Below are 15,686 nucleotides of genomic sequence, written 5' to 3'. Positions count from 1 at the left end.
CCCTAGAAGAAAACCTAGGCAATACCATTCAGGACATAGGCATGGGCAAGGACTTGATGACTAAAACACCAAAAGCAATGGCAACAAAAGCCAAAATTGAAAAATGGGATCTAAATAAACTAAAAAACTTCTGCACAGCAAAAGAAACTATCATCAGAGTGAACAGGCAACCTACAGAATGGGAGAAAATTTTTGCAATCTACCCATCTGACAAAGGGCTGATATCCAGAATCTACAAGGAACTTAAACAAATTTACAAGAAAAAAACAAACAACCCCATCAAAAAGTGGGCAAAGGATATGAACATACACTTCTCAAAAGAAGACATTTATGCAGCCAACAGGCACATGAAAAAATGCTCATCATCACTGGTCATCAGAGAAATGCAAATCAAAACCACAATGAGATACCATCACACACCAGTTAGAATGGTGATCATTAAAAAGGAAAGAACAGATACTGGAGAGGATGTGGAGAAATAGGAGTGCTTTTACATTGTTGGTGGGAGTGTAAACTAGTTCAGTCATTGTGAAAGACAGTGTGGGATTCCTTAAGGATCTAGAACTGGAAATGCCATTTGACCTAGTGATCCCATTACTGAGTATATACCCATAGAATTATAAATCATGCTACTATAAAGAAACATGCACACATATGTTCATTGTGGCACTATTCACAATAGCAGAGACTTGGAACCAACCCAAATGTCCACCAATGATAGACTCGATTAAGAAAATATGGCATATATATACCATGGAATACTATGCAGCCATAAAAAAGGATGAGTTCATGTCCTTTGCAGGGACATGGATGCAGCTGGAAACCATCATTCTGAGCAAACTGTCGCAAGGACAGAAAACCAAACACTGCATGTTCTCACTCATAGGTGGTAATTGAACAGGGAGAACACTTGGACACAGGGCAGGGAACATCACACCCCAGGGCCTGTCATGGGGCAGGGGGCAGGGGGAGGGATAGCATTAGGAGAAATACCTAATGTAAATGACGAATTAATGTGTGCAGCAAACCAACAGGGCACATGTATACCTATGTAACAAACCTGCACGTTGTGCACATGTATCCTAGAACTTAAAGTATAATTAAAGAAAGAAAGAAAGAAAAAATACAAGGTGAGCCAAAGGGGGAAAAAAAAGAAGGGAGAGATAATCAAAATAAGTTGGGGCATTTAGTATGGAAAGAAACAAGAAGAGCAGACAGGGGTACAAGGATCACTTTCTTTAAATCTCTGAAGCTCTTAAATCTTTTTTTTTTTCTTAAAGGGAACAGAAAGCAGACTTTTTTGTGTGGATCCAAAGGATACCACTAAGATAAATGTGCATGTTTGTGCTGGGGTGGAGCAGCTAGAAATGGGAAACTTATAGAGACTGGTTTCAAGAAAATTCAAGAATTATTGGACATATATTTGAGGTAAAACCAGAAAATACAATATATTATAAGCAATATACTCAACATAAATACAGTGATCACTTGTTGATCAGCTCATCTTTATTCTTTCAGATTAGCAGCAAGCAGAAGTACTGTAGGGCCTGGCGAATGAGTTCCCTACCAATGGGAGTCCTATTGAAGTTTAAGGGTGTGTGTAATCATGTATATGTGTACGTTATGCATATATGTTCAGACCACTTGAGGATCATCCAAGTGCTTCCAATACTGCAGTAAATTCGCAAAAGGAAAAAATAATTGTATTCACCTTTTGTTTCAGAGAATATTGGAAGGAAATTAAATCCCTGAAGCAAATGAAGAAAGAGCCAAGCAGCAACTGTAAACAATTATATAAAAAGAGAAGAAAAATCCCTTCTTATCTTCCATTAATTAATATTTCATATTTGTCTCTATCAAGAATTCTGTCAACAGAGGCTAGACTCTATATATTGTGGCCCTCATGAGTTTCAGTTTAATTCACTGGCCTTTGCACTTAATTAAATGAAATAGGAAACTCCTAGTCATTCCTTCACATAGAGGAGCTGAAGCGGTGAGTGGATACTGTCTTCAGTGTCTAGGACCCAGGACCTTAGACATCTGTGTGAGTTCTGCCCATTTGGCCTTATGGGTGGCTCATGTGATCTAGTCTCAGAAATAGTATTAAGCAGCAGCATTAGCTAATATGTACTAAACACTGAATCTTTTCTAACTACTGGTTTAAATACTATTTCCTTAAATTCTCAGAGCAATTCTGAAGTATCATTATCTCAATATTCCAGAAGAAGAAACAGGTACAAAGGCACACAAAGAGCAGTGGCAGAGCCTAAATCCAAACTTAGTCATGCTTTTAACTACTGTATCATATTCATCAGGGTTCTTCTCCATGTGTTATCAGGTGCCTTGCCCCAAGACAGCTCGATTTCTTAGCCAGAAAATGGGGCTAGACATCAAGGCATAGTGGTCCCCGTGTAGAACACTGGAGTCATGTCAAATATCCCTGTTTTTGCCTGGGCTTGGAGTAGAGGCCTATGGATGGTAACATAAATTCAGAGCCCTCTCTCACTTATGATACCAGGATGCAGTAACAATCCCTTTTCCACACCTGACTGCATGAAGGATTTCTGGTTGATGCAGATCTGGTGCCATTCTTATTTCTAACCTGTTCACTTTCATTGAAAAGGCCACCATTGATTGTTAAGAAGGAAACAGTGTGGGGAACAGCAGGAAAATAATGTTGAGAAGTTTGATCTAGTAGCTGGCTGATCTGGTACACTGGACACCAAATCCCTTCTTCCTCCATTTCTATCCCATTTGGAAAGAGTCTGGCAGGTAAGAAAATTGGAATAGAGGAAGTGGTGTTGAATGAAGGAGGGGAGGAAAGAAGGATGGAAGAAAAAAAAAGAAATAGAAGAAAGGTACTTAGAAGAGGATTGGAGGAGGCAATATAGATAGAAGACCTTCCTTGGTCACTTTAGAGTTGTGATTGCCATCAAGCCATCCTATCCATTAACTCTTGAGTCCCACCATAACCATTGTATTCGTCTGTTCTCACACTGCTATGAAGAAATACCCGAGACTGGGTAATTTATAAAGAAAATAGGTTTAATCGTTTCACAGTTTTGCATGGCTCTGGAGACCTCAAGAAACTTACAATCACAGTGGAAGGCACCTCTTCATAGGGCAACAGGAGAGAGAATGAGTGCCAGCAGGGGAAATGCCAGACACTTATAAAACCATCAAATCTCATGAAATTCACTCATTATCATGAGAACAGCATGGGGAAAACCGCCCCCACGATTCAATTACCACCACCTGGTCCCGCCTTGACACATGGGAAGTATGGGGATTACAATTCACGGTGAGATTTGGATGGGGACACAGAGCCAAACCATATTACCTATAAATTTTATAGACTTTCCCTTCTATCTCTCTTCTTATCTGTAGGATGTTGGAAGTCTGCATGACTATCTTACAATTTTACAACTATATTGATTTAGAAAGTTATTCTGTATCTGCAATGTTTTTGCCTAAAATATTGGATTCAAATATAATAGTGGTCTCTTCCATTAATGAATTTATTTTGTTTTCTGTATTTGGGGATAGGACAATTGGAGGTCATTATGTCACACAGTAGGTATATAGGCATTTGCTTCTTTAGCCAATGAGCCTGGCAATGTGTCTGAAGGGAGAAACCTTAGGGCAGCATATTCTGGGTTCTGAAGTTTTATCTCTTCTCCTTCAAGTACAGAAATAGCTCCAAAGAATCCTCTGCTGTAGATGAGAGCCCAGCTATTTAAAACACAGCTCTAGTTTCAGAGACATGTTATTTGCTGATTAAGCTTGGGAGTAAATTGTGTATTTTGGTGAACTGATTATAGTGTTGATTATTATTAAATGATACTCATAGTCTCTTCTCAAAATGGGAATGTTTATGGATGAGTGTAGTGGCCTTGAGTATATTGAACACATAAATGCCTGAGTAGGGGCACAATATATTAAGCCTAAGGAGTGGTTCTGGAAAGTGGGAAGTCAATGAGAGCTAAAATACATTTGGGCCAAAACTCAGGTCTGGATGAGTACAGCTAATATGGTACAGATGGAGTAGATGTGTTCCCTACCTTTCCGTGAGAGAAAAGAAATAGCACCATAGACTGCAGTAGCCAGCTCTATTATAGACATACATCAAGTCTTGTGTAGGCTTTACTCCTGTTAGCTGTGTTACTAGTGTGCTCAATTCAGGTCAGCTATGCTGGGCTGGAGTGAGACTTGTTTGGTTTAGTGTAATCTTGAGGTGTCTGGTAGGCTGAAATGGGCTTTGCAAGGCTGGGATAGCCTGCCTTAGCTCATGCTCCATTTGAGGTATGCAGGAATAGGTAGGCTAACTGGGCTGCAATGGGGGTAAGTAGGGCTGACAGAAGTAGGAAAAGAGAAACTCAGTAGTGGAAAAACTTCACTTCTCTGGGTAGCTGCTGTTCTGGATGTTTTTGTCTCCCCACAATCTGTATGCTGAAATTTGTGTGATAGTACTAAGAGGTGAGGCCTTTAGAAGGCGATTAGGTCAGGAGGGCTTCACCCTCATGATTGAGATTAGTGCTCTTATAAAAGAAGCTTGAGCAAGCTCCCTAGCCCCTTCCATCATGTGAGGACATAGAAGGCACCATCTATGAGGAATGGACCCTCACCAGACACTGAACCTGCTGGTGCCTTGATCTGAGACTTCCCAGACTCCAGAACTGTGAGCAATGAATTTATGTTCTTTATAAATTACGCAGTCTAAGGTATTTTGTTGTAACAGCCTGAATGGACTAAGACAGTATTAATTTCCAATTTGGCAAATATGTGGTGTGTGATGAGATTAATCCATTCATGCAAAACTTGATGTTTAGTGAGCACCATCTGAGTAATAAACCTTTCAGAAGCTCTTGGGTTAGGTGGGAAGATTGACAAGTAAAACAAACGGTTACAATGAAGGAAAATAAATGCAAAGAGTGTATCAAATGATATCAGTTATCTCCAAATATGGGACAATTAACCCCCCCCAAAATTATTTCTCATTCATGCAAAGTCTATTGTGGATCCAGGCAACTCTCCAGGGCAGTGGTCCTCCATATATTAGCTCATCATTCCAGACTTTTTCAATTTTATTGTAGCACCACATCAATGTGTGTTTTTACGATCATCATGGCATGGAGAGTCTTGCATTAGACATTAATTGTTCCAGCCATGAGAGACACATATTACTTTCTCCCACATCCAGAACCATTCCTATTGCCCCTCTCTATTTTAGAAAGGCAGGGGAGTGGAAGCACAATCATCCTATGTTCCTAGAAGTGGAAGAGTGTTGGATATTGCAACATTTGTAACCTATTACAGGTAAGGGTAAGCTCAGTGAGAGCTCAGCTCTTGTGAATGTCAGGGATCTCTAAGGGCCCTATCTAAGCTTTGTTGTTTTGGTATTCTGCTGTCATTTTCAATGATATCTAAAGGGATAGACTTTGAGTCTGTACCTAGCATGTTCCCTGTGAAGAGATAGCACAGATGAGAAGTTTTTGAGGGGTTTTCCTTTCTTGGAAGTAGTAAGTTGGCTGTCATTCAGAGTACTGCACTGGACTCTCTCTGAGCTAAGACAAAAGCCTTTCCTGACGTTCTGCTTTTCTACTTTCTTTCACGCAGATGCCGTGACTGAAGTGAAGACTGACATCTACGTGACCAGTTTTGGCCCTGTGTCAGACACTGACATGGTAAGTTCTTGCAAAGGTAAATGTAAAAGAGGATGCGCTAGACCAAAGAAAATAAATTGGAGCTTTCCTAAGGCAGGGCCTTGTAGCTATATTCTAAGGAGTGGTCTTTTCTCATACGGATTTCCTACCCTTGCCACTCTACGTTTAGCCAAATCCATCTTTGCCTTCCTGTCCCCACCTATTCACATATAATGTATATACCCCTTTCAGGAGTGCCCTTATCTTTCTCCCACGACACATCTTTCAAAACTTTGTTTGGTTCCCTATCCTTAATTAAACCTTCCCTGACTTCTCCCTTCACACTCTGCTGGCACCACACTTATTGGTACAGATAGGTCATATGAGGAGAGAATTGTGGCGGGGATTCTCAGTAAAGCAGCTGGTGGTGTCATCCAAGAAGTCTGTTCCTTGCAACTGGGCTTCATCCACTAGGGACATGGACTGGCCAGAATGATACAAATAGTTTGGAGAAAGAATCTAAATCACTTCTGGAAACTATTCTTTGTAAAGATTTGGGCATGGAGAGAGCTTCACTGCAGACTCAAAATATACGGCAGGGCACAGCAGAACTAGCAAGGGGGTGGCCCCTTTTCTCACCATTATCCATTGTACTCAAAACAAAGAGCACAGTGGAGAGTTGAAGCAGAAGGCCTCACTCAAATAGATAACCTATCGATACATACTGAGTATCAAATATTCAATTGAATAATTATGATTTAGAGACACAAAAAAGCTATTATCTGCTTTGTATACCTGGCCATTATTAGATGCTCAATAAGTTTTTGTTGAATGACTGACTTTGTGTTGCAAATAAAAATCCTGGTATCAGGGAAAATGTGTTTGAAGATAATGACATGCCCATGTTCACTATTTAGAGTTTTTTTCTGTATGTCTATTTTCAGTGGGACTACTACTTGGCAGGGGACAAAGCTTCTTTCCACCTGTCGGACTAACACAAACAGTTGTATAGGGAAGTGGTAGAGGTTTTCTTATAGGTAATGCAGAGCCATTGGGTGGATTTTGTTAGGACAGTAAAAATATATGTGTTGTTTTGGAATGGTTGATCTGGTGATCTGTGCAGGATGGAGTACAAAGGGGAAAAGGCTGGAGCCTGAGAGTTGATTTAGGCCTGTTGATTTTACATGACTCTTCAATCAGCTGCAAGGTCTATGAGTCAATTGGAAAAGCTGGCTAGTTCTCAGGAGAAGAAATCATCAGTATGTGAATGTTTGGAAGGCCAGGCATGGGTAAAGGAGATGTCTGAACCTTGTCTTTCAAGTGTAGAATAAAGAGAAGGGTACATGAGACTTCCTTTGAACTCCTCAAGGGCAAGTACCAAGTCTCCATGGCTTCCCTGGCACTTAACAGCATTTGACACACAGGGAGAGCTCATTAAGGGGTATGTATGATATGAGGAATGGAGGACATGGCTCTCTCTTAGGGACAGCAAGAAAGCCTGTATGTCTTCATTGCCCTCTGTCAACTTGTTAACTAGTAATTCCCACAGGCATGTGTTAAAATTGTTGCCAGTTGGTCATTCAACAAGTACTCCTTAGGAGCCCAACTATGCATTAAAGGCTCTAGGAATCCCTATATTCAGAGATCTCACAGGCCATTGGAGACAACCATACTCACTAGGTGTATGTAGCTCTTTTTCTATTGTTAGGAATTAATTATGAATTAGGATATTTATAAAAAGGATAAATGAAGTGACTCTTTTCACACACACATACACTCACTCATTTTCATTCATGCACCAACAACCACAAATAACATTCAGACAAATATACATACACATAACAAATACATACAGGGTGCACAGCCCACACACTATTCTAGGCATTCTATAGAAACACATATGCAAACAGATACCTACACCCAGGCACACCAGACAAGGACACACACAGTCCCTGTTCCAACCAGCTCCTCACTCTGCTGCTTCCTCACCATAGCAGGCGTGTGTGGGTGTGTCCAGGCTCTGGAGACATTTCTAACAATTGGGACTTTCTGTCTGTCTCTCTTGAAGTTTCATGTTAAATTTGCTTGTTTGTTTTTATTCCTCATTATTTAGCTGAAGCAACAGAATGGCACCTTCCTGATAGAGAGGGCAGACTTTGGTCAAATGAATTTCACATTATTTTTAGCTGCATGTCCATCCGGTCACAAGGCAGAATAGCTACAATCATTCTGGCTAAAAAGCATATTTTGGGTGTTTTGAGAAATTTTTTTTTCTTTGCTACTAAGTAGACTGTTCAATTGATCCCAGGGTCAGGGATGCATTTGGGTAAAGCATTAGGCAGTCTTCTGACTTTGGCAACTAGTTTCACCAAGAACCCAGGCTCCCCTGAGACTACTTGGAAAAGTTGATGAAAATTTGGGCTGCCTGGGTTCTTGGCTCATTTCCAGGAAAAGAGGGCGTTTTGGTCCAAAATACTTTCCTAAGGAAATAGAGGCAGTCTTTTGTTCACAAAGGGGGAAAATTACGCTGCCGCTTTGAACATTGACACACCACCACCCATAATGTTTTACACCCATTACATTCCTTGGCCAAACACTGGCCCTTACAGACACAGCTTCTCAGCTTTTTTGACAAAAGCTCCATGAAGGTATAAGCCATGTCTGTTTTGTTCATCTCAATACCATAAATGTCTGACTCAGTGTTTGGTACATGGCAAACTCCCAACTTTTAATTAAGTGCAAGCATAAATGAGAAGGAACAAATCAAATTTGAGGGAAAAATAATGACTGTGTTCCTCCACTTAGCTGAAAAATTTTCAAAGACAGAAAACATGTCAGGGACATCTCTGTTTCTCCAGCATTTAGCACAGAACCTGACAGAGGTCCTCTGTATGTGTTTGTTGAGATGATATTAAACATTAGTAGCAAGCCCTGCAGATAAAGAGTGAAAATAGCTTTCCTCAGGAGACAATAATGATTATTAAGACTGGCGAGTCAATGATTGTTGATTCCAAGCTTCAGCTACTAGGTTTGGTGGCTTCTCCATTCATGAAAATAAGGAACTATGACAGTAGGGAACTGAGCAAAGATGAAAGCTAAACAGTGGTAGATGTTTCTAAAGAGAAAGTCAGAGGGAAAAAAAAGAAATTTAATTCAGAGTACAAGAGATAAGTTGGAAAATGGTTGCCCTGGCAGTTTCACAGGCTTGTGCTGAGGCTGGTGTTATTCATTTGCAACAAATGGAGCTTGCTGGTCACACAAAGCATCATAGCTCCTCAGTAGTAATGCCAATCCTGTGTCCATGATCTCCTAGGAGAGAAACAGAACAAAGAAGACTATCCCAATTTGAGTGAACTGGGGCCATGCAACCTTCTATAATTATCTATTATTAGGAGAGTTTAGACCATTTTCTCCATCAGATGTATAGGAAGAGGGTGGAAATGGCAATAAGAGAAAGGTTGCAAAGAATTAGAATGCAGAGACAATGGGCAAGTGGCTTAGGAATATCATTCTAGGCATATTGTTGGTCACTGGAAAGGAAAGCAGAAAAGTAACAGCTGAGAAAAACATTGGCTGCTCTTCTATCTGGTCCAAATTCCCTTCTGACTTAGCTTCCATCCTAGCTCTCAAGATCCTAAGGCTCCCGACACTGCTCCAACTTCTCTTCTAGTCCTTGAGCGTGTCAGAGGTGCAGGAACCCAAGGTCCTGTGGTATGTAATCAATAAATATTTGTCTGAACTATACCAAGAAAACTACTGAGAAAATAAAGAGGGAAAAGAGGAGTAACGTTAGGAGAGTCAGGGAGATAATAACTGGGAAACTTAAAATGCCAATTTTAGGTATTATTAACCTCACCCTCTCCCCAGGAATACTTTGCTTAGATCCCACTAGGTGCCAGCTAGTGCCACTAGTGTCAGCTGCCACAGAGAAATTTCCTAGGGTATGCAGTGGACAATCAGGTAATGGTGCAAGTATACAATTCAACGAAAGAACTAACCATCTAGCTTAATGAGAAAAACAAAATGGAATCCTGGAAAATAAGAACACAGAAAAAGACATTATAGGAATAATTCTAGACAACAGATTCAGATAACATACATTCTGATATGACAACTGCTTATGAAAATTATGCTGTTAGCCTAGTATCCAAACACCATGCATTAAAAAAAAAAATTGTGTTAATTAAAAGGAGAGTAGCACAGGGATCTCTTTCCTGGTGGCAGTAGACTTGAAATTATTGTACCTGTTTTCTCTCTAGTACTAGAAAAAGTAGCTATGTCTACTTCTAGCTCTCCCTTATTGGCAGTCTGAGGCACAGACTGGATGAAAACCTTTGTCTATTTTAGGCTGTCAATTTCTCTGTGTAGAGAAAAAATAGATATGATCATCTAACTTTTTTAAAATCTTAAAAATGTGCCAAATGTCTTTTTATGGCATATTATCTAAAAAATAATATTTAAAGATACAAGCAAAGTTACCTGTGTATCTTACCCTGATACCATTTGCCTGTTTCCCTCCCTCCTCAAAGATATTCACAACCATGAAGTTGCTTTTGCCTTTTTGTCATTTATATGCATACTTTATAAATAAGAATGTGTATATCACATACATTCATAAATAACAAATAGTGGCTTTTGTGTTTTGAAAAACTCATCCATAGCATGTATATCATTTTACAACTTATTTTTTTACCATGTATTAAAAACTCTACTTTTTAATGTATTTTACTCTAATTCATTTATTTTAACTGTCAAAGATTATTACATTGTAGGAATATGTAGTCATACATTCATCCGTTCTCTTGTTAATGTGCATTTGGGCTGTTTCCTTTTTTTGGCTATTAAAAAGCAGTAATACAGCAAACATTCTTGTACACATATTTTTGTGAACATTTTTTAGTTTCTTTAGGGTGTGTACCTAAAGATAAAATTTGTGGTTTGTTAAGGCTTGCACATTTTTAACTTTTTTCAGTTTAGGGCCAAATACTCTTGTGATGAATCATATCAATGTATAATCTCAATAGCAGTGTATGAGAACTCAATTTCTCTGTGCTTTTGCTAATGCTTTGTATTGTCATACTTTATTGTTGACACTGTGATGGGTATAACATGGTATCTAATTTATTTTGTTTGCATTTTTCTGATTACCTTTGAGGTTTAAGCATCTTTTTATATGTTTAGTGGTCAATCTGTACTACTAAAGACAAGATGGCTTTGCCACCACCTGCATCAGCAAAAGTATAAACTCTAGGCAACCTTGTTTCTTATATTGCCACTTTTGTATTAAAGTTTCCTGTGGGCTGTGCGTGTGTGTGTGTGTGTGTGTGTGTGTGTGTGTGTGTGTGTGTGTTTAATAATGAATGTATTTGAAATTTTGTAACTCTTCCTTTGTCCTGTATTAAGATGACTGCATGAACTTTCTCCTCTAATCTGTTAATGTTATTAATTACATCAGTAGATTTCCTAATATTAGACCATCTTTTCATTCCTTCAAAAAATCCGATTTTACAGGGAGGTATTACTTTTTATACATTTTTTAGTTAGACTTACTATTATTTTATTCTTAGTATTTGCATGTATGTTCATAAGTATTCCCAAATTAACTGTCTCTCATTCATATCTATCCATCTATATCTATCCTATAAATATATGTATATATAAATAATTTATTTACAGGATATAAATATATTTATTTATTTATTTAGAGATGGAATCTCACTCTGTTGTCCAGGCAGGAGTGCAGTTGCACAATCTCAGCTCACTGCAACTTCTGCCTCCCAGGTTCAAGCGATTCTCTTGCCTCAGCCTCCCCAGTAGCTAGGATTACAGGCACACGTCACCACACCTGGCTAATTTTTGTATTTTTAGTAGAGACAGGGTTTCACCATGTTGGCCAGGCTGGCTCATCTTGAACTCCTGACCTTGTGATCTGCCTGCCTTGGCCTCCCAAAGTGCTGGGATTACAGGCATGAGCCACCACACCCAGCCCTATTTATTTTATATTAAAATAAATATGTAAATATATATTTTATATTTAAAATAAATATGTAAATATATTTAATGTTTAAATTAAATAATATGTGATAAATATATACATTTATTACATATATGAATATATTTCTATAAATATATTTATATCCTATAAATAAATATATATGTAAAACATACGCCACACACACACACACACACACACACACACACACACCCCAAAGTAGAAAAAATAGTGTAACTGGGCTCCATGTACCCATATTCTTACCCCTACCCATAACAATTCTCCCTGTCTCGTTTTCTCAATTAAACTTATCAAAATTTTCTATATCATTAGTGTTTTCAAAGTAACCTTTTTTGTTTTGTTTTGTTCATCATCTGTATTATTTATTTTTGTTTTCTGTTTCACTGATTTGTGCTCTTATCTGGATCATCTCTTTCTTTACTTTCCTTGGGGTATTCTGTGGTCCTTTTGGTTTCCTGAGGTATATTAACTTACTGGTTTTCCTTTTCCTTAAAGGCGATCTTTAAGGCATCTTTATGAATATCAGTTTCCCTCCAAGCACCGCTTTAAGAGCCCCAAACAAGATTTCATATGTAAACATTTTCACTATTGTTCACTTCTAAAGATTTTCAAATATCCTTTAAGGTTTCTTTTTTGTTTCTTGAAATTTTTTTAGTGTTTTTCAATTTCCAACTATAAAGCTTTTTGTTATTGATTCTTAATTTAATGCCTCATATTGAAAGAGAATGGTATGTAGGATGTAAAACCTTTTTGTGTTTCTTGAGATTTGCCCAATGTCTTAGCACGTGGTCATTTTTTTTTTTGTCGAGGGTGGGGTGGGAAGGAAATATGCTGTGTGTGTTTTACTGAGTGTTAAGTAGATAAGTTTATGAGTGTTTATTAGCTCATCCTTACCAATTGGGTTGTTCTAATTTTTTAAACTTACAAATTATTGGTCTGATTGGTCTTTCACTTACTGTGAGTCTAAAGGTTTGTTGATTTTTCCTTGTAATTCAGTTTTTTGCAGTAGATATTTTGAGTACCTGTTATTGAAACATACAAAGTTAGAGTTGTTACTTTTTCCACTCAAGATACTCCATTTGTTAGTGTAATGATATTTTATCTCAAAGAGGATTTTTAATACGCCCTTTTGTCTGTACTTTACAGCTCTACCTTTATGTTTATGATTTTCCTACACATATTTTTCCATCACAATACTTTCAAACCTTCTATATTTTTACATCTTCAGATGTGTCTCTTGTATGTACATAGCATATAGCCACATTGTGTTTCCTTCAGTAATATTTATTTATCTATTTTACTTATAGAGTTAAAATAATACATATACACTTTACCATCTTTACCATTTTGAGTGTACAGTTCAGTGGTAATAAATATCTTTATGTTCTTTTTTGTCCTGTAATCTGTCCCCCCTACTACCCTTCCCCTGCTCTTACTAATCATCATTCTACTATCTTCATTAGCTCAAACTTTTTAGCTCCTACATAGAAGTGAGAATATGCAATATTTGTCTTTCTGTGATGACCTTATTTTACATAACATAATGACCTCCAGTTCCATCCAAGTTTCTGCAAATGGCAGAATTTCATTATATTTAAGGCTGAATAGTATTTCATTACATATACATACCGTATTTTCTTTATGCATTCATCCATTGGTGGGCACTTAGGTCAATGCCATATTTTGGCTATTGTGAATAGTGCTGCAATCAACATGGGAGGGCGGGTAGCTCTTGGACATATTGATTTCCTTTCTTTTTGATATGTACCCAGTAGTGGATTTGCAGGATCATATGGTAGTTCTCTCTTTAGTATTTTGAGGAATCTCCATACTGTTCTCCATAGTGGTTATACTAATTTACGTCTCCACCAACAGTGTATACGCTTTCCCTTTTACCGCATCCTTGCAAGCATCTGTAATTGCCTGTCTTTCAGATAAAAGCCATTTTCACTGAGATGAGATGCTATCTCATTGTGGTGTTGTTTTGCATTTCCCTGATGATTAGTGATGTTGAGCATTTTTCATATACCTGTTGGGCATTTGTATGTCTTCTTTAGAGAAATGTCTATTCAGATCTTTTGCCCATTTTCAAACAGGATTATTTATTTATTTATTTATATTTTCTATTGAGTTGTTTGAGCAGCTTATATCTTCTGGTTGTTAATCCCTTGTCAGATGGTGTATTAGTCCATTCTCCTGCTGCTATAAAGAACTGCCCAAGATTGGGTAACTTATAAAGGAAAAAGTTTTAATTGACTCACAGTTCCGCATGGCTGGGGAAGCCTCAGGAAACTTAAAGCAGAAGAGGAAGAAAGCACATCCCCCTTCACATGGTTGCAGGGACAGAAGTGCTAAGCAAAGGGGGAAAAGCCCCTTATAAAACCACCAAATCTCATGAGAACAGCATGAGGATGCCTGCCCCCCTGATTCAATTTCCTCCCACCAGTTCCCTCCTACCACACGTGGGGATTATGGAAACTACAATTCAAAATGAGATTTGGATGGAGACACAGCCATACCGTATCATTTCATCCCCGGCCCCTCCCAAATCTTATGTCCTCACATTTCAAAACACAATCATGCCTTTCCAACAGTCCCCCAAATTCTTAACTCATTCCAGCATTAACTCAAAAGTCCAAGTCCAAAGTCTCATCTGAGACAAGGCAAGTCCTTTCCACCTACGAGCCTGTAAAATTGAAAGCAAGTTAGTTACTTTCTAGATACAATGGGGGTACAGGTGCTGGATAAATACATCCATTCCAAATGGGAGAAATTGGCCAAATTGGCTACAGGCCCCATGCTTGTCCAAAATCAAATAGGGCAGTCATTAAATCTTAAAGTTCCAAAATGATCTCCTTTGAGTTCATGTCTCACATCTAGGTCATGCCGATGCAAGAAGTGGGCTCCCGCAGCCTTGGGCATCTCCACCCTTATGGCTTTGCAGGGTACAGTCCGCCTCCCAGCTGCTTTCACAGGCTGACATCAAGTGCCTGCAGCTTTTCCAGGTGCATGATGTAAGCTGTCCATGGATCTACCATTCTAGGGGCTGCAGGATGCTGGCCCTCTTCTCACAGCTCCACTAGGCAGTGCCCCAGTGGGGACCTGTGTGTGGGATCAAAGTCGACCATTCCCCTTTCACACTGCCCTAACACAGGTTCTCCAGGAGGGCTCTACCCCTGTATCAAACTTCTGCCTGGATATCCAGGAGTTTCCATATATCCTCTGAAGTCTAGACAGAGGTTCCCAAACCTCAATTATTGACTTCTGTGCACCTGTAGGCTCAACATCACGATGGAAGCTGCCAAGGCTTGGGGCTGCACCCTCCAGAGCAATGGCCCGAGCTATACATTGGCCCTTTTTAGACACAGCTGGAGTGGCTGGGATGCAGGGCACCAAGTCCTGAGACTGCATACAGCAGAGGGGCCCTGGACCCGGTCCAGGAAACCATTTTTCCCTCGTAGGCCTCTGGGCCTGTGATGGGAGGGGCTGCCACAAAGGTCTCTGATATGCCCTGGAAATATTTTCCCCATTGTCTTGGCAATTAGCATTCAATTCCTCATTCCTCATTATTTACACAAATTTCTGCAGCCAGCTTGAATTTCTCCCCAGAAAATGGGGTTTTCTTTTCTATCACATTTTCAGCTGCAAGTTTTCCAATCTTCTACACTCTGCTTCCTCTTGAACACTTTTCTGCTTAGAAATTTCTTCTGCCAGATACACTAAATCATCTTTCTCAAGTTCAAAGTTCCACAGATCTCTAGGGCAGGGGCAAAATGCCATCAGTCTCTTTGCTAAAGCATAACAAGTATTATCTTTATTCCAGTTCGCCCCAAGTTTCTCAACCCCATCTGAGACCATATCAGTCTGGACTTTATTGTCCATATCATTATCAGCATTTTGGTCCAAGCCATTCCAGAAGTCTCTAGGAGGCCAGGTGCATTGGCTCATGCCTGTAATCCCAGCACTTTGGGAGGCCTAGGCAGGTGGATCACCTGAGGTCAGGAGTTCCAGACCAGCGTGGCCAACATGGT

The 15,686-nt window shown here is 39.2% G+C and overlaps 1 protein-coding gene across 3 annotated transcripts in view; it reads left to right on the top strand.

The window, feature by feature from the left end:
- GABRA3 (gamma-aminobutyric acid type A receptor subunit alpha3) overlaps positions 1-15,686 on the top strand; it is a 267,252-nt gene that overhangs the window by 149,752 nt on the left and 101,814 nt on the right. For all 3 annotated transcript variants that reach the window (XR_009214353.1, XM_032757751.2, XM_058441782.1), the window contains exon 4: positions 5,617-5,684. Coding sequence is in view for 2 of the 3 variants with exons in the window: in XM_032757751.2 (XP_032613642.1) it covers positions 5,617-5,684 (68 nt within the window). In the remaining variant the exon portion in view is untranslated. The remainder of the gene's footprint in view (positions 1-5,616; positions 5,685-15,686) is intronic.

Source organism: Hylobates moloch, unplaced genomic scaffold, assembly GCF_009828535.3.
Source record: "Hylobates moloch isolate HMO894 unplaced genomic scaffold, HMol_V3 SCAFFOLD_7, whole genome shotgun sequence".
NCBI lineage: Eukaryota > Metazoa > Chordata > Mammalia > Primates > Hylobatidae > Hylobates > Hylobates moloch.
Note: the sequence above shows the minus strand (reverse complement) of the source record. Positions and strands in the feature narration are given on the sequence as shown.